Source organism: Chlorocebus sabaeus, chromosome 13 (assembly GCF_047675955.1).
Source record: "Chlorocebus sabaeus isolate Y175 chromosome 13, mChlSab1.0.hap1, whole genome shotgun sequence".
Lineage (NCBI taxonomy): Eukaryota > Metazoa > Chordata > Mammalia > Primates > Cercopithecidae > Chlorocebus > Chlorocebus sabaeus.
The window spans coordinates 80,118,234-80,145,002 of NC_132916.1; the positions used below are offsets into that span (position 1 = coordinate 80,118,234).

A 26,769-nucleotide genomic window follows, 5' to 3' on the forward strand; every position below is an offset into this window, starting at 1 on the left:
CTTCTTTTTGCATTTTTTAGTCGAACTGCTTGTTTAGAGTCTCCGTAACAGCACTAAATAATATTGTAATCTTGTACTGATCTTGGTTGAGCATGACACTACTTTTTCTCCATCAGATACAGTGTTTAAAATAAGCTACTAAGAGACACCCGTTATCAAGCTAAAGAACTTTGGTTACTAAGGACTTTATTAACATGAATTTTTCTTTCTTAAAATTTTCAGTATCTGTTAAGATAACCATATTTTACCTTCTTTAAATAATTTAAATAAGCACTAAGTTTTTTTACTTAATGCTTACTCTGTGCCAGACAGGAATCTATGTTTTACATGAATAATCTCATATAATCTTTATAACCACTCTGTGTGTAAGGAAGGTTTTGTTGCTATTTCCATTTTAGAGATGAAGAAACTGAGACACAAGTCATATTATAAAGCTACAAAGTGGCTGAGCCAGGACTGAATGTAGGCCTGTTATAAATATATAAATATAAATATATATATAATATAAATAAATATAAAACATGATTAGAAACACAGTAAAGAATCTCTAAACTATAATTTAGATAAGATTGAAATTCCTATTATATAAATTTTCTTTATGAAATAAATGTAGTATTTAAGAGATTCTAAGTCATTATCATTTTTAATTAAAGTGGCTATTTCAAAAATTGTTATTACTATCCTCTTGTCCAAAAGAATTAACTTATGTATAGCTTGAAAATAAAATACCTTCAGGTTATATTTATGAGCTTTATCCAAAATAGTGGGTACCAAGTTATCAGTAGGTTCTCCATTTTCATCATTTACATCAGGTGGGTACCAAGAGAGGGCTAGTACACCTAATAGAAAAGACCAAAAAGAAAGGGAAAAGACAAGAACATGAATGCAGATATTCTTAAAAAGGCATAGTAAGTACCAAATAGTTGACAATAAAAGAACGCATTTACACGAGGTGGTTTTGTTAAGTTCCTTCAGAATACATACGGTTATTTGATCACTTTGTCAATATTTATGACCTCTTTATCAGGCACTAATATGCTTTTGTAAAAGTGAACAGACTTTACATTTTAGAGTTTTAGGTTTACATAAAAACAGCAAAGAAAGTATGGAGTTCTCATATACTCTTCCTCCTACCTGCCCCTACCCTCCACATGGTTTTTCCTATTATTAACATCTTTCATTGGTGTGGTACATTTGCTACAATTGATGACCCAATATTGAAAGATTTTCATTAACTGAAGTCCATAGTTTACATCAGTGTTCACATTTTGTGTTGTACAGTTCAACAGGTTTTGACAAATCTATTATACCATATGTCCTCCATTACAGTAGCTGACAAACTAGTTTTACCAGCTCCATAAACCTCCTGCGCTATACTGATTCATCCCTGTTCCCTCTCCCCCTTACCCCTGGCAATAACTAAGCTTTTTGTTGCCTATAATTTTGCCTTTTCCAGAAGGTCATATAGTTGGAATCATAAAGTATGTAGCTTTTTAGAACTGGCTTCACTCATTTTAGCAACTTGAATTTTTAGGTTCCTTCATATATTTTCATAACTTGATAGCTCATTTCTTTTTACTGCTGCATAATAAGTCATTGTATGTATGTTTATACATTCACCTAATGAAGGACATCTTGGTTGTTTCCAATTTTTGGCAATTATGAATAAAACTGCCATAAACATTTATATGCTGTTTTTGTGTAGATCAATACCTTTTAACAGAATATTCTAACATAGTAACATAATTACTCTTCCTCTCTGTAGTGCCTGCCTACTTATTTTTGAACTTATAAATTATGTGTTGGAAGCATAAATTACATGGAAATCACTAACCGGAGACAGAATATTTAAGATCAATTAATTCAAAGCCTCATTATATATACAAAGAAATGGACAGTCATCAAAAAGATGGCACAAATTTCTACATAAATCAACAGACTCTTTAAGACAGGGAAGTAAATAACAATAGTACCAAAAGAGAAGCATGAGGAAATTAAGAAATTGAAGGTAAGAAACTGCCAGAGAAATAAATTTTAAGACCTAAGTTTTGTGCTAGCCATGCCATGTACAAATAAGTAAGTCCCATTAGGACAACAAAATCAAAAGTTAATGGAAAAATAATCCTTATGTCCCCTATCCACTCTGAAAATAAGAATGGCAACTAGAACAAAAGATAGAAAAAATAACCTGTAACATATGAGGTTTGAGGGAAACTGGCTAGCCAGAGGAAGGCATATCCTAGAAAGCAATGCTGGTGAGAAAAGTGTCTGGAGACAATTAATACAACATTGTATAAGCAATCACTTATAATCTTGTAAGATTACTAGCCCCGCTTGTAAGAAGAGTATCACCAATGAAAATAAGAATGACAACAAAAGTTTTCTAAACATAGGACCTACCAAAAAATTATGTTATGCAAAAAATAAAAGAAACAAAATGAGAAAAAAATAAACATTAAAAAACAGAAAGATTATGCCATGAATCTGAAAATTATAAGCAAAGTGTTCTTCCACAAAAGTAAAAACAAAACAGGATTCCTGAGTGGACTAGTTTAAAATAACAGTTCATCTAATAGTAGACCAAGCACTCTCCATGAAAATAACCATTATTATTATATAAAACATGGGGAGAAAATGTCTTAGAGTCAAAGAGCTGAAGAGAGTAAGAAATTTCCTGTCCAAATTGAAGGGAAAATGTGAAACCAGAAAGGTAAGTGAGCAACGAGGTCTGTTTGCCCCAAGCAAAACTGGTAGAAGTAAACCAACTCTCAAAAACAGTGAATTAAACTGCAGGTTCACAGTGCTTGTACAGTCCTCTAGCTTTAGACCTAATTTAAGGTAACCCAGAAATGGTATTCTAAACAGTCATCAGGCAGAAGCAAAAGAAAATCCTTTCTGGAGGAAGGCATCTTCTTCCTGGGCCTCAAATTATTTACAAAAAGTTTTTTTTAAAGAACAATAACTAGTATACAATCAAGGATAATTAAGAACACAAAGAATAAAACACCATGCACAAGAATCAGCAGAAACAAGACAACAGCAACAACATGCAACAACTTCAGATATTACACTTCTAAAAATTACCTTCATAGTTTAAGAGAGAAAAGATAAAACGCACTTACCTTGAAAAATTGTGACTTTTGTCCTTTTCCTAATTCATCTACTACTCTTTGATTTCTTTTTGTGAGAGTCAGGACAGTATAGCAGAATATGCATGGGCTTTGAACGTGTATTCAAGTATCTCACCACTTATCAGCTATGTGAACTAAGGGCAAACTAACTTCTTGCTTCTGTGGCCTCACCATCAGAACACAGATAATTCCTACCTTTCACGATATATTTTAAGTACACATATAGAATTCCATTAACTAGACTACAGTATTCGATAAATATTGGTTCCTTAAACTACGATGTTCTCTGATTTTTTCCTCACATTTTTCCCTCCCTCTTCAACTATACCCCTCTTCTAGCACACACATAATGAGCTTTAGCATCTTTTTTTTTTTTTTTTTTTTTTTTAAAAGACGGAATCTTGCTCTGTTGCCAGGCTGGAGTGCAGTGGTGCAATCTCGGCTCACTGCAACCTCCGCCTCCCAGGTTCAAGTGATTCTCCTGCCTCATTCTATCGATTACAGATAGAATCCCTCCTCTGGGATTACAGGCGCCCACCGCCACACAAGGCTAATTTTTGTATTTTTAGTAGAGATGGGGTTTCACCATGTTGGCCAGGATGGTCTCGATCTCCTGATCTTGTGATCCTCTCGCCTTGGCCTCCCAAAGTGTTGGAATTACTGGCGTGAGCCACTGCGCCCAGCCAATCTTACCCATTTTAAGACTATCATCTCCATTCCACCACTTCTTTACTCTCTTCCTTAAGCTTGATTACATTCTAGTCCTATGCTGTCCAAAATAATACCCATATCTACCATATACATTAAAATTTAAAAGAATTAAGTTTTCTTGCACACTCAACTAGCTACATTTCAAGTGTTCAATAGCCACATATGAGTATATATCTACTGTTTTAGGCAGCACAGAGAGAAAAGATCTTCATCATCACAGAAAATTCTACTGGACAGCACTGCCATATTATTCTGATTTTCCTAATTAACCACCCCAATCTTGGTCTAGTAATTTCTCTTCCTCTTTTATCCTCTTTGTAAGTATACTCTATGGCTTTGGAGGAATGTTCTTTCTTCTCTCTTACAATGTTGTTATGTTTCAGCTTCTTTATTCCATCAATTATGACTTCCAGATATCTAACTCTATCCCTATACTGTGATCCACAGTTCAATTAATTATTATACAGTGCCTTTTGGACTGTGACACTGAATAAATACTAGCCTGGGAACCACACCAGTGATTGTCTTACTTCTGAGGAGTGTTGGGAATTTACAATGGCAGTGAATCCTTGACAGTAACCAGAGAAGTGTCTATAAAATAAGCCAACTGAATATCCCTTATAAGTAAAATCTACTACTCTGTATTTCTGTCATACTAATTGCTTAGCAAACTCTAGGATGCTCTTTGAAGTCCATTCTTGAAATAGGAGCAAACTAAATGCAAAAACTCATGTCATGTTGCTTATGTCACCCTTCCATGACACCTATTACAGGACCTTCAATATAATTGATAGTTAATTTTTTTGTTGTTGTTAGTAAAGTGATGCATTCAAATCGGATAACAGTTAAGAATATAGGGTATAAAAATCAGACAGGCCTAGAGAATCGAGTCCTTATTCTGCTATTTGATAGATGTGTATCTTTAGGTAAGTTATTTTACTTAAGTTTCCACATCTATAAAACGGAGGATAAGGTCTGTTTTAAAAAGCACAAATGAGAGAATGCATAAGGCACAGTAAAACACCTAAAAAGTGATTATAATGTACAATGATAGATAAATTTGGATACCTTGAGCCCCAGAAAACTTGTTATGTGTTCATAGGAAACTTAGAGCCTCTTTTGAACATCTCAAACATTCTTTCAAACTAAAGCTTTAAGAGAAAAAAAGGTAAGCTCATTTCTAGACATAACACAATTTTCACTATCTTACTCAGGGTGACACCTTTTAACAAAATATTACAAGGTACAGAAAAAAAGCAAGAAAAACAATTCACTGCCAACAGACAAAGCAATCAATAGAACCAGTCTCACATATGAGACAGATATTGGAATCATCAGAGAGAGAGTTTAAAATGACTGTAATGACTATCTTAAAAGATCTAATGGGAAAAGTAGCTAACACACAAGATCTGGCAAGAAATTTCAGCAGAGACATGGGAACTATAAGAACAAATAAAACAGAAATGCCAGGAATGAAAAACTATTTAAAAAGGTGAATTAATGCCTTTAATGGACTCATTAACAGAGGTGAGAAGACAATCAGGAAACTTCAAGGCAAGTCAAAAGAAATTACCTTATCCAAATTACCATAATGAGAAAAAAGACTGGGGAAAAGACTAGAACAAGGCATTTTACAGTTGTGAGATACAAATCAAAGTTCTAGTATACATGTAATTGGAAACCCAGAAGTAGAAAGTTTATTTGAAAAAATAACCAGGCTGGACATGGTGGCTCATGCCTATAATTCCAGCACTTTGGGAGGCCAAGGCAGGTGGATCACAAGGTCAGGAGATCGACACCATCCTGGTCAACATGGTGAAACCTTGTCCCTACAAAAAGTACAAAAATTGGCTACACGTGGTGGAGCGTGTCTGTAGTCCCAGCTTCTTGGGAGGGTGCGGCAGGAAAATGGCTTGAACTCAGGAGGCGGAGGTTGCAGTGACAGTGAGCTGAGCACCACTGCACTCTAGCCTGGGTGACAGGGTGGGACTGCGTCTCAAAAAATAATAAGAATAATCACTAAGAATTTACCAAAATTAATAAAAGACACAAAGCAACAGATTAAAAAATTCAGAGAACACCAAGAAGGATAAATACCAAAAAACAACAGGAGTAACAACTAACCATATCATGTTTAGACTGCTAAAAACCAAAATATAAAAAGGAAAAAAAAGAAAAAAATTAAATGCAGCCAGAAAACAACAACAAAACATATTCATCCAAGAAAATGAGGATATAAAAAGATTTTTTTAAATTACCGCAGGCTACCCATCAGAAACCATTAAAGACAGAAGAAAAAGAAGGAAAAAAAAAAAACGGAGTAAATTTTCAAAATTCCAAAAGAAAACAATCCTCAAAAACCTGCCCATTGAGAATTGCACAGCTGATGAAACATCTTTCAAAATAAAGGCTACAAACAAAATTTGAAAGTATTCATTGCAAGGAGACCAGTAAAACAAGATAAAAGAAATTTTTAAGAGAGAAACAATATGATACTAGACATACACTTGGACCTACATTAAAATATGGATGGGGAACACTGGAAATGGAATAAATGTAAAAAAACATTCTTACTTTTAGTAACTATGAAAAACAACTGATTATTGAAAAGAGTGATCAGCAAACTATGACCCATGAGCCAGATCTTGCCTTACAAGAAATTCATCTATGTATTTGTCTATCTATTGCTTATAACCATTTTCACACTATAAGGATAGAGCTGAGTGGCTGCAAAGACAGAGAGTGAGGGACTCACAAAATCAAAAAAATATATTATGTAGTCCTTTACAGAAAATGCTTGCCAACTTCTGGTCTACAGCAATGATAGTAAAATATCATTTCTTATGTGATAGAATTATGACAACAGCAAAGTATGGGAGGGAAACATAGGGAATATCAGTGTTGAAGATCTTACATTACACTTGAAGTATATATCATTTGCAAGTAGACTGTGATTATACAAAGATATATTTGGAAAATTCTGAGTTAATGACAAAAAAGAAAAAAGTTATATATAATAAGTAAATACTATAGACTAAATATAATCATAAAAATTGTTCAATTAATGGAAAAGAAAATGAAAAAGAAAAAAGGAAACAGAATGAAACATGAAGCTGTTAACAAGATGGTAGATTTAATCAATCCAATCATATTAATAATCATATTAAGTACAAATAGTCTAATGACACCCATTTAAAAATATAATTTTCATATGGTATCAAAAAATGAGGACCCAACCATATGCGATGTACAAGAAAACCACTTTAAGTATAAAGACATAGATAAGTTAAAATAAAAGAATGGAAAAAGATATACCCAGCAAATACTGATCAAGGAAAACTAAACAGTTATATTAATGTCAAAGTAGCCTTCAGAACAAATAATATTACCAGAAATAAATGGGAACATTACAAAGTAAGAAAGTACTCAATTATCCAAAAATCATAACAATCCTAAATGTTTAATGCACCTAACAAAAGATCTTCACAACATATGAAGAAAAAACTGACAGATCTGAAGACAGAAATAGATATATTCACAAATTTGCTTGGACTCTTCAATATTCATTTACCAGTAATTAATAGAAGAAGTAGAAAGAAAATCTTCAAGGATAGAGAAGACCTGAGTAATACTAGGAACAACTTGAACCAACTCACACTTATAACATACTTCATTCAACAACAGCAGAATACACGTGCTTTTCCAGAGAAAATCAATGAAACCAAAGGTTGGGCATTTATAGCAATATGAAAGCTTTATGGAATATCACCACTCTACAGTTATAAATATAAATTTTAAACTTAATGCAAATAGTTATTATTTATGACATCATATTAGACATTATGTACATTTAAACTTTATGCATCTAATTCATCTCATTGTGACTTCTACTTTTATGTACAAAATTTTTAAGGCAGGAGATGCAGAAACAAGAATTGTAACTTTACTAAAACAAGTATGTCATACTTTCAGGAAATATTCTAATGTTGAAATCCATCTACCGTTTTTAAAGCAACAATGATGAAAACAAAGGAACACCTGGGGAATGTGACTTGCTCATCTTTATGTCCCTAGAATCTAGCACAAGCTTGGAACATCATGGAAAGTCAATAAATATTTAGTGCTAAACTGAAACAAGGGGAAGATAATTTTAAAGTCATAGAGTATATTATGTTTTGCTAAATGTAGTAGTTCTCTATTTTGCCATAACACATTCTCACAAATTTAGTTGCTTAAAACAATGTAAATTTATTATCTTACAGCTCTGCATGTCAAGAGTGTTGACATGGGTCTTAATATGCCAAGATAAGGCCAGGTATTGGACTGGATGACGTTCCTTTCTGGAGGCTCTAGGAAAGAATCCCTTTCCTTGCCATTCAAGCTTGTAGAGGCTACCACATTCCTTGGCTCATGAACTTCACACTTCTTGTTCCATCTTCAAAGATAGCAACAGGGGATCAAGTCTCTCAGTGCATCCCTCTGACTCTCTTTTCCTTCTTCTTCTTTTATTTATAAGGACTTATGTGACTAGATTAGCTGTACCCAAATAATGAAGGATAATGCCATCTCAAGTTCAGATGATTAGCAACCTTTTGCATCTGCAACCCTAATTCCCTTTTGCCACATAAAATAATATATTCACAGATTTGTGGGAATTAGGATGTGGACATCTTGGGGGCCATTTTCTGACTCATCTACTAAGGTTTTAGTAAACTGTATAAAAATAAGAAGGCATTCATCTGGTACTTTTAGAGTTGTAATATAGCAATACAAGAAGATAGTATCCATGATACGTAATATTTTACTTAAAAGACTTGAAAAGGATACAAATCTATCATAGGCTATTGTAATATATCTAAAACATTATGTAGAATAATTGGATTTTAAACATAACATTAATAGTTCATTTTAATTTTATCATTCTTTTCAATGAAGGGTTGAGCCATTAGGATTTATGTACACCACACTTCTAATTGTAAAAGCAGAAAATGAACCAACTTGTACTCTGTGATATAACAGTATAATTACTTCACACATCAATTCAATTTAAGATAAAAAGAAGGCCATTTATATCAAAGGAAAAATATGAATGTTAAATATGTAGTCAAAGCACAGTCAATCATACAACAATTTAAATCGCCTTCATTTACTATCATATTTGATTCCAAGAATGCCAGAGTCAGCATGCCAGCTCCATGGATTAAAGTAGGGTTTTGAGTCAGTATTCCAACAGTCAAATTTTTCTGCCTGGTAACAATGATATAATTCAATATTTAACTCATTAAGAAATTATTTATTTATTTATTTACGAATTGATTATGTCACTTTTATTATCAAGTTTTTTTTTTGTCTAGGAGAAAATCCATCAAAAAGTAAAATATTTACATCAGTAGTGAATCTGTCAACATTTAAAATCGAAATGACTGTATGACTGTCAATGTTTAGAAATAATTAATGTTCATATATATATGATACAATAGTAAAATACTATACAGGGAAAATGGTCTTTATAAATATGAGATAGGCACAAAAATGTTAATTGAAACTTTTCTTCCTGATCACAAACTATACCAAACATAGTGTAACACATATATTATTTACATTTAAAATTTATATTTACTATAAATATTATTTATATATGTTTATGTATTATAAATATATATTAACATAATAGTTGTATTTATAATGGAGGGGGAAAAACCCTCATTGTACACTATTAAAATTGCAAAGGAAAATTAAAACTTTAAAGAACAACCATTGTCTCTGTCAATCTAGCATAGTTTTTAGCCATATCAAGACAGTCTTGAAATAATAATTGGCCAGGCGCGGTGGCTCAAGCCTGTAATCCCAGCACTTTGGGAGGCCCAGATGGGCGGATCACGGGGTCAGGAGATCGAGACTATCCTGGCTAACACGGTGAAACCTGTCTCTACTAAAAAATATGAAAAACTAGCTGGGCGAGGTGGCGGGCGCCTGTAGGCCCAGCTACTCGGGAGGCTGAGGCAGGAGAATGGCGTAAACCCGGGAGGCGGAGCTTGCGGTGAGCCGAGATCCGACCACTGCACTCCAGCCTGGGCGACAGAGCGAGACTCCGTCTCAAAAAAAAAGACCTAAATGTGATACAACTTTTTTGTAAAAAATAGAAAAAAAATCATTTGAAAAGATTCTCCTCCCAAAAGCAAATTAGTAAATAGAGACAGACACACACATATACATATTGACCACACACAAGTCAATGCTCTCTTAACTGACCTAGCCTATTTTATGTTATAATACATATAGAACATAGAAACTAAAGCTCTAAGTATACTATAAAGTTAAATTTTATAAATACTTGAAAAAAGTCCATACAAGGAAAACAACTCATCTTGCACATATCTGATATAGATTCATAGAATTCTACAGTGTTTTGTTCATCAAAGATTCTTGTGTTTCTCTAAATACGTATCAGCTCCATGGTGAATTCATCCGTTTATGTAGAGCTAGAAAAATGTAAGAATACCCAATTTCTTCTTCTAGCTTTACTGGTAGGGGCACTAAAAAGATAAATGAAACTGAAACTGGAAGGTTTTACAAAGACCATATTAATAACTGAAGAATTTTCAGGCACCAAGTTATATTTTTTCTATAATTCACCTGTGAGACAATATGACTCTATCTAAATATATGTAATTGGAGTGTCAGAAAGAAATGGAAGAGAAAGGTGAAAAGAGGTGAGAACAACAATAAGAATCAGTTAAGTTAAAGGGGCGTATTGTAAAAAGGTACAGTTATAAAATAAATAAAACAAATGAATAAAATAAGCCAGAAGAAAATATAAAATAGAATAATACGCATATGTAAAGTAAGAGAAGAAAAAGAGGGAAGAAACACAGACATGTAGAACAAATGGAAAATAAACAGAAAAATGGCAGATTTAAAATCATGTCATTATTACATTAAACATAAATGAAATAAACAGACATTAAGAAAGAAAAGACTGTCAGAATAACTTTAAGAAACAGAAAAGCAAGACCGAATTACGTGCTACATGCCTAAAATTTGAAACAGCCCAAACACCTATCAACAGGTGAATATAAAAGCAAATTTGCCAAAACCAAATAATAGAATATTTCTCATCAATAAAAATGAAGCTATTGATATAGTTAAGTACATTTCAAAATATTGTGCTGAGCAAAAGACATACATATAAAGGCTGAATGATTCTATTTTCACAAAGTAATAGAACACTCACAACTATTTTCCAGTGATAGAAATCAGGTCTGATAGAAATCAGATCTGATAGAAATTAGATCCAGCTGATATGTATACAGTTTTCAGCGGTAGGGGAGAAGGTGGGCCTGTATAAAGGAATTATGATGAAACGTTTCGGGCTATAGAAATATTTTACCTCTTGATTGGGGTGGTATTCAAACAGGTATATACTTTTGAGTAATACCAATAAGCTGTAAATTTAAAGTGGGAAATTCATTGTATTTTATGAAAATCATAATTTAATAAAATTGAGAAAGTGAATTAAATTAGAAATCAACAATATATCCAGAAATGCTCCAAAATTTAAAAATTAAACAATATACACTAAGGGCAGTGTTAAAAGGTGGTTTCCTGGATGTTTAAAATCACACATACAGTTTAATTTGGAGGGATGAGCTTAACAATATAATTAATAATAACGTGAAAATTGACTAGTAATTTAAAGTTACACAAAAAATTATTTATATGCCTATATGCAGACACAAACACACACACATATATATACACAGAATAATTACCAATTGAAGCTGAGCGCATTTGTCTCATGTGAGTTTCTATAACAGAAGGATCCCGAGAACTGTAACTTCCCAATTCAGGATAAAAGCTGGAGCCAATGTCATCTGGAGGGTTGTGTCTCCCTTGTGGATAATTCTTGGCTATTCTAGGGTCCCAGTGCTCCAACACTGGATGATTCCAATGTATATATTTACCATCGAATTGTGGATTTCCATACCAACTGTAATAAAATACATGTAGATAATTATTCAGAGGTGGTAGTTCTTCCAAGTTAAGTTCAGGGGCTTTGGAAGGTTTCATAGTGATTTCAACACTTTTTAAATTCTTGGTATTTGTTTCACTGTTGATTCTGTCACTCTTTCGGAAATCAAAACTTTTTCCCAAATGAATAGTTCGTTGATGAAGTTCTGGAAGAAGGTCAAGTCCAAAAGGAGCTCCAAAAGTAGCTGTATTTGGTCTCAGCATTTTTAAACCCATCATCAGAGAGAAAATAAATAGAATAAAAAGTGCCAAAATGATGCAAGTCCTTCTCCGAAACTTTGCCATGATGACATACTTTAAACTCCAAAATAGTGTTTTGCTGCAATTTATTAAAAAAAGATAATTAGTGTTATCAACATTATTTTCCAATGTATTCAACATGAAAACTAAAATCCATAAATTTCATTACATTGATTAATACTGATTTCATCATATATTGGTGAAATTAAGAAAGTGAAGTAAGATATTAATTATACCATCATGTATAAATGTCTACAGTAAGGGTCTATGGCTAGAATGGCAATATTCATTTGGATATATCACCATGTACATGCCAATTACATTGAGTCAGACGAACCTTTAGGAATTTTTATTTATGAAATTAAAATATGTTTTTCATTACTTGAACAGATTATATGTATACTGAATGTAGGAAGGGAACATTCTATGTGTATGAACTAAAATTTTATTTTTAAAAATCATTTATTTATTTATTGTAGAGACAAGGTCTATGTTGACCAGGCTGGTCTTGAACTCTTGGGCTCAAGCAATCCTCCTGTCTGAGCCTCCCACATTACTGGGATTACAGGTATGAGTCACCACACCCCTCGCCTGAACTAAAATTTTCTAAATCTAAGTGTAAAATTTACAAATCACAGTTAATAAAAAGGAAATACGAGTATATAAAAATCCCAGTCATTAAACAGATTTTCCAAAAATTTTTTAACTAAGAACAATTTCATAAAAGGGAAAAATTACAAATTTGGAATAACATTTTGAAGTGAAATAGAATCGGACGAAAATTTTTAAATGACAGTAGAGAAAAAAAGAATAATCACAAGTAAGATATTCCCAATTTTTTAAAAAAAATTCAGTAGGCTGGGCATGGTGGCTCATGTCTGTAATCCCAGCACTTTGGGAGGCTGAGGCAGGAGAATCACTTGAGTTCAGGAGTTTGAGACCAGCCTGGACAACCACAGGGAGACTTGATCCCTACAGAGTTTTTTTAAAAATTGGCTGGAGGCCGGGCGCGGTGGCTCAAGCCTGTAATCCCAGCACTTTGGGAGGCCGAGACGGGTGGATCACGAGGTCAGGAGATCGAGATCACCCTGGCCAACACGGTGAAACCCCGTCTCTACTAAAAAATACAAAAAACTAGCCGGGCGAGGTGGCGGGCGCCTGTAGTCCCAGCTACTCAGGAGGCTGTGGCAGGAGAATGGCGTGAACCCGGGAGGCGGAGCTTGCAGTGAGCTGAGATCCGGCCACTGCACTCCAGCCTGGGCGACACAGCGAGACTCGTCTCAAAAAAAAAAAAAAAAAAAAAAAAATTGGCTGGGCATGGCGATGTGTGCCTGTAGTTCCCCAGCTACTCATGAGCCTGAGAGGGGTTGACTGCTTGAGCCCAGGAAATCAAGGCTGCAGTGAGTCATGATTGTGCCACCGCACTCCAGCCTGTGTGACAGAGCAAGAAAACGTCTCCAAAAACAAAATTAATTTATGACTCTGCAAATCTTACTGAACAGAGGTTATAAAAAGTAATTTATAACTTCTGAAATGGTACTATATGTGTTTTTGTTTTAGTAAGTATGTTTATGGACATATATTAATGCAGTGCTTCTTGGCTAATTAAGAAAAGACACTATTGCTGTGTGTGTGTATTTATGTATGAGTATATGTATATAGGTACATATACATCATACGAATGAAGTATTCAAGTCTTTTTATATACAAATTTCTTATTAGAAAGGTATTTGGCACAATGCTGACACTGATTGCTTTATAAAATATGAGTTCTACGATACATCATGGTGCTGTTATTCTAGAGAATTAAGTTAGAATAGACTAACTCCAATAGAAAAGACAGACAAGTGAAACTTCCTACAAACTGCTGCTTCTATTCTACGTGTATTTAAGAAACACTAAAGTAACCAAGTGTATTTCTTTAACAGCTAAAATCTTAAGGTCAATCCTGTTTAACTGTGAATAGTGAATAATATAAAGAACAATATAAAAGAATAGTATAAAAGACATATGTCTAGCTTAGGACATATGTCTAGTTTAAGACATATAAAATAAACATTCAAAAAGAAATCTGCCAGCTTAAAAGCTCTTTTCTACTTCTTGTGTTCCCTGTGAATCACCAGTCCTGCCCTTCTCCCTGCCTAAGGGCAACTGCTTGACTTTTGTGTTTTCCATTACACCTCTTCTTTCTTTATAGTTTTCCCACCACACAAGCATATCTGACTAAAGTTAATTGTATTTTGTCTGTTTCAAACTTTAAGCAAATATGGTGTGTGTACATATATACATTATATATGTGTATATATGTGTACTATATATACGATACGTATACCATGCATATATATCAAGGCATGCAGCTACATAAACATGCGTATGTGTATGTGTACACATGCATGTACATATATGTGTATTTACATATTATGCATTTTGTGTTATATGTGGACACGTCATATATTCGCATATAATATAAATATATATGATTATATATACGTAATTAAATGTTATTTAAATTCATAAAACTCTTGGGAAACAATATTAATTACTACATCTTTTCTGATACTTTACCTGGTATCCTAACTCTTCCACATCCCTGCATTCCATCACATCAGTTCCTTCCCTCTCTAATAAAAAGCTATGTAAATGAACTTTCAGTAAAGGAATAGGTAGACAAGTCTGAAGATTTTCTTTTAATAACTATATACATACTGGTAAAACGTTCCTCCAGAAGGTATCTAATTAATTACAAATGGGGACATAATGACAGTGGAAAACCTACCAAAACACCAATTAAAACTAATGATCAAAATTGACTTTATCAGTTAATTTTGAATAAATAAGTATGACCATTAGTCTGCAGAGAAGCTGTACTGAGAAAAACACAGAATCACTGCTGTGACATTCCTGTTAAAAATTAATTAATCCAGATCCTGCCTCAGCCTCCTGAGTAGCTAGAACTACAGGCATCAGCCACCATGCCCGGCTAATTTTTTCGTTTCTTTTTAGTAGAGACGGGGTTTCACGGTGTTAGCCAGGATGGTCTCAATCTCCTGACCTCGTGATCTGCCCGCCTCCGCCTCCCAAAGAGCTGGGATTACAGGCGTGAGTCACCGGGCCGGGCCAGGCAGAGCTGGCAGTGAGCAGAGATCGCGCCACTGCATTCCAGCCTGGGCAACAGAGCGAGACACCATCTCAAAAAAAAAAAAAAAAAATTAAGCCAGATCTAATCACGAGGAAGCATCAGACAATATATTAAAGAAAGGATACACACATACACATAAATACACATATATTCATACATATATACACACCACATACACTATATATAATGTATGCTTACATTGCAACATATAAGGGCGTGTGTGTGTGTGAGAGAGAGTGTGTGTATAATGGTAAGCAAATGTGGTAAAATATTACCATTTGGTGAATATGCAGGAAAAGTATACAGAAATTGTTTGTGCTATTTATCCCAGCAGTAAACTGAAGCATGTGAGCTGTTAACATACCTGCTTACTTCTGGAAAGGGCAAGTCATAAGGTCTTTCAAACCCTCAACTACATGACTCTAGGAAGTGAAATTTCTACATGTGAGTTGTGGCAGCCCTGTTGCACTAATAGGTATAAAAGGATGATACAACCATTTTGGCATGCCATTGTAATTTGTTGTCTGAAATTTTCAAATTATTGATATCACAACAAATATTTCCCCCTTTGCTTAAAGGGAGAATTTTGATGAGACATGAAGCAAAAATTTGGATGTAATATCATATCAACTATTATGATACATAATATCATATCAACTGTATTAAAGATATACACAGAAGGAAATAAACATGTAAAATAGTTACGTCTGGGTGATAAAACAGTGATTTTCTTACTATTTTCTAAAAGTAGAACATAATACTTCCTAAGGAAAAGGTCTGGATAGGTATTCTATAAGGAAAAAAACAATGGTAATGAATGTTGGAAGAGTTACAGAGACAGGAGAAATAACTAACAGATTTAGAAATTAGTAAGGCATTGATTTTTGAAATGTTGACTTCAGCTAAATGGCGAGATGCATGAAAGATCAAGATACATAATAAATCTGAAGATGTAAATTCAAATCAGTCACACTTAGTTGTGTGATCCTGGGCAAGTCATTTAGCCTTTTCTTAAAAAAGAGGGTATCTGTTTTGCCTACTGATAAAACTGTTCTGTGAATCATGCAAGACAATTTGAAACAGTAATGTTTTATCAAAGAGTAAACACTAATGAATTTATAAATAAATGAAAAGTGAAGAAATATAGGAAAAAAAGGAAATTTAAAAAAATTTCTTAGGTTCATTTTCCAGATCTACACATGAACACAAAGCACAAAATGTCCATTTATGGAAGCTGTTTTTTTTTCTCTCCCTCTCTCCCCTATAAATGTAATTTCTTAAGCTGATCCCTCTGTCTTCTCATTTTACATTACTTCATTCATTCAATTAAAATGTGTGTATCACATCATTATAGATGACACACAAGCTCAATTTTAAAAGGTATCTACTGGCTCTGGCTCAACCTCCATATCTCAATTAAGTCATCTCAGCCTAAATAAACACAGATGGGCACTGAGATTTAAAATATGAGCTCTGTAGTTCAAATGCCTGAGTTCAAAATCCAGCTATGCCATTTTTTAGTTATCTGACCTACAAAACTGACGTATCTTTCTGAGTTCCTTTCCTCACCTATAAAATGAGCTATTACTTCACTCATAGGATTTTTGTGAGGATGAAATTAGTTAATATTGTAAAACTCTCAGAATCATGTGGCTTAGTATAAGACTAAATAAATATGAGCAACTGTTTATGATGATGATTAAAGATGGGTGCAATCTTAATCTGGGAAGCAATTAAAATAGAACACATTTTATTCTAAGTGCCTATTCTCTATATGACCAACTATTGAAATACCAGTCACCTTCAAGTCAACGTTGAAATGCTGCCTCTTCTTGATACCTCTCCAGATTCCACAGTGGAAAGTACTTACTCCTCATATATTTCATTGTTAACAGTATTTACTTTTTAAATTGTCATTTCTTATGTATTATATCATGCTGTGCATTTATATTTATATTCCCTACTAGATTGCTCCTTAAGTTTCAGAAATAGAGTCTTTATCTTCACATTCTAGTAGAGTATAACCTATCTTTCACATAGTGTTAAGTGTTCAGCTTAAATAAACTTAATTTCTGGCTCTTTAGTGTTTCATTGGTATTTTGGCAGTATATATATATGTGTGTGTGTGTATATGTATATATGTGTGTGTATATATAGGTATATATAGACTGCGTGTGTATATATATATAGACTACTGACCATATACACACTTGATAAGTTTACAGTGTATACTGAACATATTACAAAGAATCATAAAGATCCAATAATTTTAAAAATCCAATTTAATGAAAAAAATCATCTTCAACACTGCAAAACCACAATGACCCTTGAGATGCCTAAAATGTCTGATCTTGCACGAAAGGGGTAGAGGAACTAATTTAGCTTCAATAAAAGAAAAGTTTTATAAGTCACCATAGAAAAAAAATTACAAGTTAATTGCAGATATGTTTCCAAAGCAGGGACCTACTCAAAGTATTGGCTACTGAAAATTTGTTTTCTCCTCAAAAGGCTGTTTACATTACTCACACACAATAGGTTCTTTTGAACCTATCGCTTCTATTTTTTGAGTTTTGTGCTTTTAATTCTTTGAAATGCTGACTTAAAGCTTAGTGATGTCTAATAAAAAATTATTGGACATATCCAGCTAGCTAAGAGACCCCAAGAGATTCAGAAGTAGGGTGGTATGAATTACTTCAAAAATTATTTGCTTTTATCATGCAACTCAGAAAATCCAAAAAGACTGCCCCTTTTAATTATTATGAACTAAATTAAATCACACAGATTTTTGGTGCTTTTTAAAATATATATATTGTTTTCTTCTAATTTTATTTTGTATGAAGCCACCGGAGATAAATATAACTCAATAGTAGAAGACACATCTGGAACTTTCAAAATCAGTTTCAAAATCAATTCTTGCCCAGGTCAGTTTTATTGTAAACACTTGTACCCTCTGGTTAACAGAAATTCAGTTAAGTTTAGATTCATTCTTCCTTTCTAATCTTCACAACAACCTATGAAGTAGAATTTCTTTTAACTTCATTTTACAGATGATGAAACTGAGCAGTTGGTAACTTTTTCAAAAATCTCTGGGTGAGCAAATGGCCAAGCAACCAATCTAAGGTTAATCACCTAGCAAGGAGCAGATCAAGTCCGGCTGAAGAACTCAAGTTCTTGTCTATGCTATTCTGCCTTCCTTCAAGGGATTAGACAAATCAAATTTAGAGGATACACCACAGTTATTTTTGTGACATAAGATGAAAGCTGCTGCTATATGGTTGTTTTCAATTAAGGATTATGTACTTAATAAACAATGATTAACTGTTACCTATTCCATAAACTGTAGCCCAAACGTAAAACTAAAGACAGCTTATTCTATTTTCTGATCATACATTCACTATTCAGCACACAAATAACAGCAACAGTTCTGGAAATGGTGTTTTCATTGTTGTGATTTTTTGTTTTGGGGGGTGTTTTTTTGCATCGAGCCTGGAAATCCACAAATTCACAGCACTCCTGCTTTTTTCAGGTGTGATACACTTGAAATAGATGTATTGTCATGAAAGTGATTTGCAAACAACGTGACACAGTATCACCAACATCTAGGTTTTACTTTATGTATTTTTTCAAACTACTGCCCCAATACTTAAACGTGAAGAGCCTATTTCAGTCCCATTTTTCTTATTTTCAAGTTCATAATCAACATTATCCCCCCCTTGTTGTTTTATAGCACTTCCACCTTTTCATGTTTAACACTTATCCGTAGGGTCTTGCAACAACAAAACCAAACAGTTACAACTGCCTGTACTTCAAGTTCCTTCTTTGGAAAAAGGAACACCAAAAACGCTAATCCAGCATTGTTGCATCCCCAGACTTAGCAAAGGGTAAGAGTCTAAGATGACAGTGCCAAACACGTTAACAGGTGAACTGAAAAACCATCTCCAGCGGCCTCGCCATCCGGCGGTCTCCTCCCGATGCCCAGAGGCGCTGAGACAGGCGACAGCAACCTTTCCGCTGCACCCTGAGCCCAGCAGGCCTCGGTCCTTCCACTCTCCCGGTCGGCTCAAGGCTCAGAGGCAGTCTTGGGGAACAAGGAGAAGGTGCTGAAAAAGGCTTTCATCCGTCCCGAAATCTCCAACTTGTCTGGGAGACGAGGAAAAACCGAGGCAACAGGAGGTTCCGTTTCAAAGAGGCGGCGGCGACGAGGCCGGCGGGGTGGGGATAAAGCAGCGTAAACGGCAGTAGAACTAACGCAAACTAATACAGGCGTAAGAGTGACAGCTCAGGTTAATCGGGGGTCTGGGGGTACAGACTCGCCGCTCGGCGCCACAAGCTACCTGCCAGAGGGGCGCCGGGTCAAAGGACACCAGGAGGAAAGCCGCCACCAGATTGGTTGGCGGGCGAGCGCGCAGGCGCCCGCGGTGGACCTCGTGCCCCCTGCAGCCACCGCCGCCGCCTCCACGGGGTCCGAATCCTGCAGCTACTCACCAGCGTCGGGTAATCCGCTTCCTGCGGGGACTCGGCCAGAGGAGAGGTTGAGACCCCCGAACAGAGAGCAGACTGCCGCCGCGCCGCGAGCCCAGGCAGCCCTTCCTCCCCGAAGGCCGCGCAGAGCGTTCCGGGAGCTTTCAGAGGCGGGACGGGCAGGGGCGGGGTCACGGAGCGGGCGGGGCTCGGGGGGTCTCCCGGAGCCTCCAGTCGCGGGTCTAAGAGGCCTAGGGCGGGAGCGGCGCGGAAGAAAGAAAGGACTGCGTTTCGGGGCTTTCTGTAAGAGGGGAAAGACGTGTAGATTGGAGTCAGACTGCCCTCCCGTCCTATTTCTGCAAGTAGAACTCACTGCCCTTAGAAACGGTGTTCTGAGGCTCAGTTGGGAGGCTCTAACTGTATTACAGAGGACACATTTTTGTTTGTTTTTATGTGAAACTTTCACAAGTTGTTTGTAACCCGAGTATACTAGTTTTCAAACTTTCTAAGTTGAACTGTTTTGATTTTTTAAAAAACAGAACTTTACTTGGAAGCCCAAGGTAGGCAGATGCAGATGGCGTTTTTAATTTGCGAATGTATTCTATAAAGTCACATCTGTACTGAAATACTAGAAATAATTGACGATAAGTCAGATGTAAAGAACGAGAACTTTTGAAATAGGATTACAACTGAGGGTTTCCATCTTATATTCGCTTCAGAAAACAAGAAAATGCTATCTTTTATTTGCTTGCGTAGTAACAGGAAATCCTTATTCAAGCTAGAACTTGCTGATGTGAAGAGTTTTATAAGGGCTCTCCTTAAAATTACTTGTTACGCCAATTTTAATTGGGAAATATACGTATGAGTATGTCTCATGTGCATATCTTAAAGAAGAATGAAAAATGCCCAAGTACCCACTACAGAGCTTAAGAAAAAAAATGCCAGTATTTTTGAAGCCTTCTAGAAAGGCCTCTCTAAAATCATCTTCCTTCCGTTCACCGTTACGATGATTTTTATATTGCTTATTCCGTTGCCTTTCTGAAAATTCAGTTACATATGTACGATTCCCTAAAAATACTTTTTTCCTGGTTTTATATTTTATATGTGAATCATTCTTCATTTTTACCCTTTTTTCACTACCCATTTAGATTTTGAGAGGTTTTGAGATTCGTCTATATACAAGTCCGTTTCCCATTAACTAGACTGGCACATCGTTGTCCTTCTGCTATTGTTAGACTTTTGTTTTTGCTGGCAAGAGCATCTGATTGCTCTTTTAATTTGCATTTGCCCTTTTTTTAAAGCCTGTTCTTAATTTTGTCTCATTTTTTAAAAATTGCTTGCTTTTGAAAATTATTTTGTAGATAATATTTAGTTTTTCTAGTTTAATTCTCTCTTGTAAGTTACGTGTGTTTTTCAAATGTCTTCTCTTAGTTTATGGACTGTCCAGTTCTTATGATGTTTCTTGATTGTCAAAAGCTTTATACTTCAGTATACAGCTTTTTGAATTTAATAATATTTTACATTTTAATTTTGTGCTTTTTGCTTTCTTGCTTACAAGATTCTTCCCAATATAAGATCAGAAACTATTCTTTCTTCTACAAGTTTAAAAGTTTAATTGTAACAATGTTAGACACAGAAAAGGACAAATAATAACATAATGAACACCCATGCACTCAACTCTGTGTATTAAAACATTTTGTAAGCCCCTCCTCCTAATGATTCTTCTCTAAAATTGCTTTAACTATACTTGGCTCTTTACTCTTTCATTTAAATTTTAGGATGAGCCGGCCAAGATCCATTTTTAAAAATTGGATTTTAATTGGGCATTTTATTCAACTTAAGAATTGAATTTAAAGATTATTTTAGTGACATGTCTTATCTATGAACATAGTATATTTATTTTATTCAGGTACTTTATGTGCTACTATGCTTTGTAATTTATTGAATATCTTTCATTATATTGCCTCCTAGTTTTATTACTAAAATTAGAGATCTCTGTCTTTAAACTCTATTTGCTAATTATTCAGTCGCATTGTATTAAAAGAGCATCAATTTCAATATATTGGTACCGTCTCCAGAATCTTCGCTGAATTTTTTTGATTGCTTGCTTTATTTCCTTGTTACATCTTTGGATGACCTATATAGGTAATCATATCATTTGTAAGTAAAAATAATGGTTTCCTTCTTTCTCTTTTTAAACCACTTATTCAGTTTTTTCTTTTATTTATTAATAGAGCATCCAGTGCAATGTTTAATGGAAGTAGTAATGGCATTCTTGTCCCATTCCTCTCTTTACTGCCATACTGCTAACAGTTTATAATGATAACAATGTTTGCTGTGGGTTTTGGTAAATACTTTATCAGGATTATTAAGTGTTCAGTTTGCAGTTCATAATGTTTTATTGTTTGCTTTTGTTTTTAACCGTGAGTGACAGCTTAATTGATGAAATGCTTTTCCTGCATCCATTGAGATAATCATTGTTTCCTATTCTAATATATTTATGGGAATGATTAATACATTTTCTGATGTCAAATGAGAGGGAGAGAATTTTATTTTATAAAAATGTTAGTGCATGCTCACTTGCTTAAAAACCGGGTACTTTATGACTGCCAGTGTAAATAAATTAGGGCAAGTAGATTCGCATTGCATCACCCTCTGTATCTGTCAGAGTCATTGCACAATGGTGTTTATAAACTGGATTAGAATTGCTGCCAGTGCCCCATCTTGTAACTCTGACTGCTCTACCTATCCCCTGCTATTGTCAGGGAATGTTGAGGTGGCAATGATAGAAATAATGTTGTTAATATTCTTTTTTTCTTTCACATCACTTTTTTCACAAAGTGTTTTTATGTAGATTTTTTTTTTTTTTTTACTTGACAACACTGGAAAGTAAGCAAACATGTTTTGTTATAATTATCACATGTATAATGTTTTTGCATTCTGAATCTTGATTTTATTTTCAAATATGGGATGGCCATAATAGCTGCCACATCCAATTTTTTTTATCTCTCATGTATACATTTATTTTTAATTAGTTCAATAATTTTCTGAATGTAAACAATATAGAATTTAGCAAATTAATAAGCACTGATGGGAAAGGTCTCCAAGATAAATGAGCAAGTGATTAGTATGTTATTACTTACAAGAGAAGTTTGTGTTATATTAATATAAATTTTATATATGTGCATGTATGATATATAAAAATATCTGGAAGGATATATGCATTGTTACCTATAGTGATGTAAGGGCAGGGGAATGAAGAATTTTCTTTTTTACTCTCTGTAGTGCTTTTTTTTTTTTTTTTTTTATGAGCCCATATTTATTTATTTTTTAAATTAAAAATACAGCACCAGAAGAATATGCCATTCATCTAATAGGTGGTTTCTTGAAAGGAAAAAGAGCTGCATATAAATTCATTTGTATCGTAAATAGGCATTTTTTTTTTTTAGCCACATGAATTAAGCATTTTATTTAATTATCAAGCACCACCTTAAATATTACTTTAAAAAATTCAGTCCTATATTGAAAATAGGTATCCTGATAACTTCCAGAACATTATTCGGAACACCCGTTTCCCCAACTAAGATAAATCCATTGACGGATGCTGAATAGACTTCGCCCATTACCACTTTGGATTTCTTGATAGTCTTATACTTCCATCTTCCATCGTAATGTGTTCAGCTCAGCTTCCTAGAAACGTTTGAACAACGGTTTAGAAAAGTTTGCCCAATAATCCAGCACCCTCCAGGTTTTTAACAGTGAATAATGTTACTTGTGCAAGTCAGAATCTGATACCAATTAAATGGTGACAGCTTTGCCAATAAACAAGAATGTGCTCTTCCATGGCTAGGAAGGGAGACTGCCACAGCTGACATAAATAGACATTTTATGTGTGTTGCATCAGGAGTAATCAGTCACTGAGAGTCCAAAGACAAAAATGATCCAAAGAAGGAAGAATGAAAAAAAAATCCCCCATTTTTTTCTTTTTTGTCAAATTCTTGTATGGAAGGATTCTAACACAATAAACTAATAGTAGCCTTTGGTTTATTCTAATAGACATTTATTAAAATCATAGTCCCCACCCCACAAGATCCTTGAGGTTAATCCTATCTTGCTACTAGAAAAGCAGCAGCCATTAATGTTATCTTTTGACATCAGCATTGAAGAGTCTTCTTTGTATTTCCCAGACCTAAGCAAACAGTTACACCTTCAACCATCTTTTTCTTGCCTCTATTTCAATGGGCCCTATTGTTTGTCTCCTGATTATTTCATGTCTATTTTTCCCCTGTCCTAGAAGTTTCATTAGTATTTCTTAGCCATATGCCATTTATATCTTTGCTCATTACTCCTCTCACTGAAGATGAGAAATCAATTTCTGTCCATATCCTCTCCACTTACATTAATCAGAGATATATTTTGTAAGCAATAGAAATTGAATCTGGCAAACCTAAAAACAAATAGACTATGCAAAAAGTTACAGAATTTAGCATGAAGATGAAGGCTAGTACATTAGGTAATGGCAATGGGTAGGAAACAAGAGGGGCTAGGAAACTGGGAATACAGCCTCATATAACAGTATAGATGAGGGCACTGCTGCTTTCAGGGCTGCCCTGAACTCAATGCTGCTGACACCACTATGAGTGACTTCCCAACTCTGCCTATGTTGTCTGCCTTGTTGCTTCAAGATTCAAATTTTGGATTGAGATCATTTGATTAGCTTACTCTAGGCTGTATGTCTTTTCCTCCATAGCCTCCTTGAAGTAGAGCCCAGAACTTTTGGCTTATATAATGGGAAATTGGGCACAAAACACACAATACATTATTCTTCCAAAAACCTGAAGGATCTTTAGATTCTAAGTAGTAACAAAATAAAATAAATCCCCAAATAGTCCAATTATCCATCACCGTATGCTTCACTGTCCATATAAAGTTTATTTTATACTATTTTATTCTTTTAATACCTCTACATTTATAGGGAGTAATATGAAACAGCAATCATTTCTTAATTAACTAAATTGTTCTGTTCTTTTGATCATATCTTGTGTTTATGAAGGTTTAACTTGGATATTCCTTGACACAATTTGGGATGCAAAGAATGTAACTCCAAGAAGTGCCATGAGTAAAACACTAAAGTTTCCACCAGTTTATAGCAGCAGATAATTCAGAAAACCAAACTTTCATTGTTCCCCCTAATGCTCTAATCCTTTCACTATACCTACCAGCATCCTGACAGCAAGGAATCCATTCTAACTCTATCTCACATAAATTCACGAACTATGATCAGACCAAGGAAAACACTTGCCTTGGTAGGCCATGATTAAAATTCACTGGCCTCATAGTGGTCACAGGTTTTAGGGTGACTTCTTGATGCATTAGATAAGGCTCTTCTCAGAATTGATGTACGTAACCCAGAATTAAACTCAGTGTAGGTAACTTCTAACTAAACAAGCTAAGCCCCTTTGGTGAAAGTTTTTCTCATTCTCTGATCCAAGTACTTGCCCAGGTCATGGCCCTCCTGAGTGATGGAGATGGGAGAGGGTTCTGCCTTCCCCAATAAAGAAGGCAGAAAGTTCACCTCTGATTGAATGATGCTGTTAGATGCCAATGCGTTGATTTACTAGATATGGAATATTTCTCCTTAAGGAAACCCTATCCTGAAGGAAACCCTATTCTGCAAACAGGCATGGTGGCAGCTAAGGCAGATGCATGTCTTTAGTGGAAACCAGAGCCAGCAGGAAGATGTAGCACTTCCTGAGTTCGGAAATGACTCCACCAGTTGATGTAGGGCCTCTCGGTGTGTTGATGGAAGGAAGTTTCATGTTTTATGATTGAGCATTAGTGTCATACCACAATCAGCCACTCCCCAAATGTTGCATCACTCAAACTCCAGGTTTTATGGAGAATTTCCTAAGGTATTAGGTTTGGGTTTCCTCCTTCGTAGGATGCCATGGGTTATTTAAACAAAGCAACCTAATCTTTCTCTTGCCATGATACCACCCTCTTCTGCCATGGAAAAAGAAGCAGTTTGCAAAAGTCAGTAAAAGAAAAAAAGAATGCCTTGTTATTTCTCAAAATAGATGAGCTCACTGGTCTTCTATTTATATAAGAGAGACCACAGTAATTCTTCTCAACAGTATCAGCTACAAGGTGATTTTCTCTGCCTGCTTATTCTAAGAAGTAGCTGGCAATTTCTCTTGTTAAAAGAGAAAAAGAAAAAAACATACATTTACTCACTGATAAACATTTTTCTATTAGAGAACCCAATTAAATAGCAGGCCTGTGTTATATACATCTTTTATACACCCTGTAATGTCAGGTTCCATGAAAGCAGTTCAGAGATTGTCTAATTCAGAGCTGGGGCTCCAACCCCCAACACATAGTAGGTGCTTATAGGCTTATAGTAGGATGATAAAAATCCCCAAAGATATAGAGGTCCTAATCCTCTGAACCAGTGAATAATAATTCACATGGCAAAAGGGACTTTGCAGGTGCGAGGAAGGATCTTGAGATGAGAGTTGTCTGGATGGGCCCTAAATATAATCACATATGTCTTTATAACAGGGAGGCAAAGGGAGATTTGACAAAGAAGAAGGCAGTGGGACTACTGAAAAATGCTAGGCTGCTGGCTTTGAAGATCACACTAGGGACCAAAAGGAAAGGAAAGCAAGTATTTCATTCAAGCTCTAAAAGCCAGAAAAGGCAAGAAAAACCTTCAGAAGGGAGAATGACCATGATAATACCGCAATTTCAGCCCAGTGAAACTGACTTCAGACTTCTGGCCTCCTGAACTGCAGGAGAATAAATGTATGTTTTTTAAGCTACCAAGTTTCTGCTAATTTGTTCTAGCAGCCACAGGAAACTAATACAGTTTTCAACAAATATGTGTTGAATAAATAAATCAATGAACAGTAGGGATTCGGTAAATATTACATTAATTATATGATGGCCAGATTGGTTCCTTGAGTGTGAGAGACACATCATTCTTTAAGTGCATCTGCAGAGTAAAAGCTAAATGCATTAATATAAACTGAGTTCTTATTTACCAATTTTTATTCC

At 34.9% G+C, this 26,769-nt stretch overlaps 1 protein-coding gene, 1 long non-coding RNA gene and 1 other non-coding gene across 4 annotated transcripts in view; 1 reads left to right on the forward strand and 2 right to left on the reverse strand.

Annotated features, from left to right (window-relative positions):
- MANEA (mannosidase endo-alpha) overlaps positions 1-19,905 on the reverse strand; it is a 31,304-nt gene extending 11,399 nt beyond the window's left edge. Inside the window, exons 1-3 of one of the 2 annotated variants that reach the window (XM_008006649.3) lie at positions 19,738-19,905; positions 11,615-12,192; positions 730-839 (exon numbers count right to left, since the gene is read on the reverse strand). In XM_008006649.3, coding sequence (XP_008004840.1) covers positions 730-839; positions 11,615-12,158 — 654 coding nt within the window. In that variant the 5' untranslated portion in view covers positions 12,159-12,192; positions 19,738-19,905. The remainder of the gene's footprint in view (positions 1-729; positions 840-11,614; positions 12,193-19,737) is intronic. The other variant, XM_073022574.1, reaches the window with a different exon arrangement.
- Positions 19,906-19,980: 75 nt separating this feature from the next.
- Positions 19,981-26,534, forward strand: LOC140713179 (uncharacterized). The gene is made up of 2 exons (XR_012095071.1): positions 19,981-20,273; positions 26,275-26,534. It is a non-coding gene; the product is annotated as an uncharacterized lncRNA (long non-coding RNA).
- Positions 23,477-23,596, reverse strand: LOC119625509 (small nucleolar RNA SNORA24). The gene has a single exon (XR_005241701.1). It is a non-coding gene; the product is annotated as a small nucleolar RNA SNORA24 (small nucleolar RNA).
- Positions 26,535-26,769: the final 235 nt, after the last annotated feature.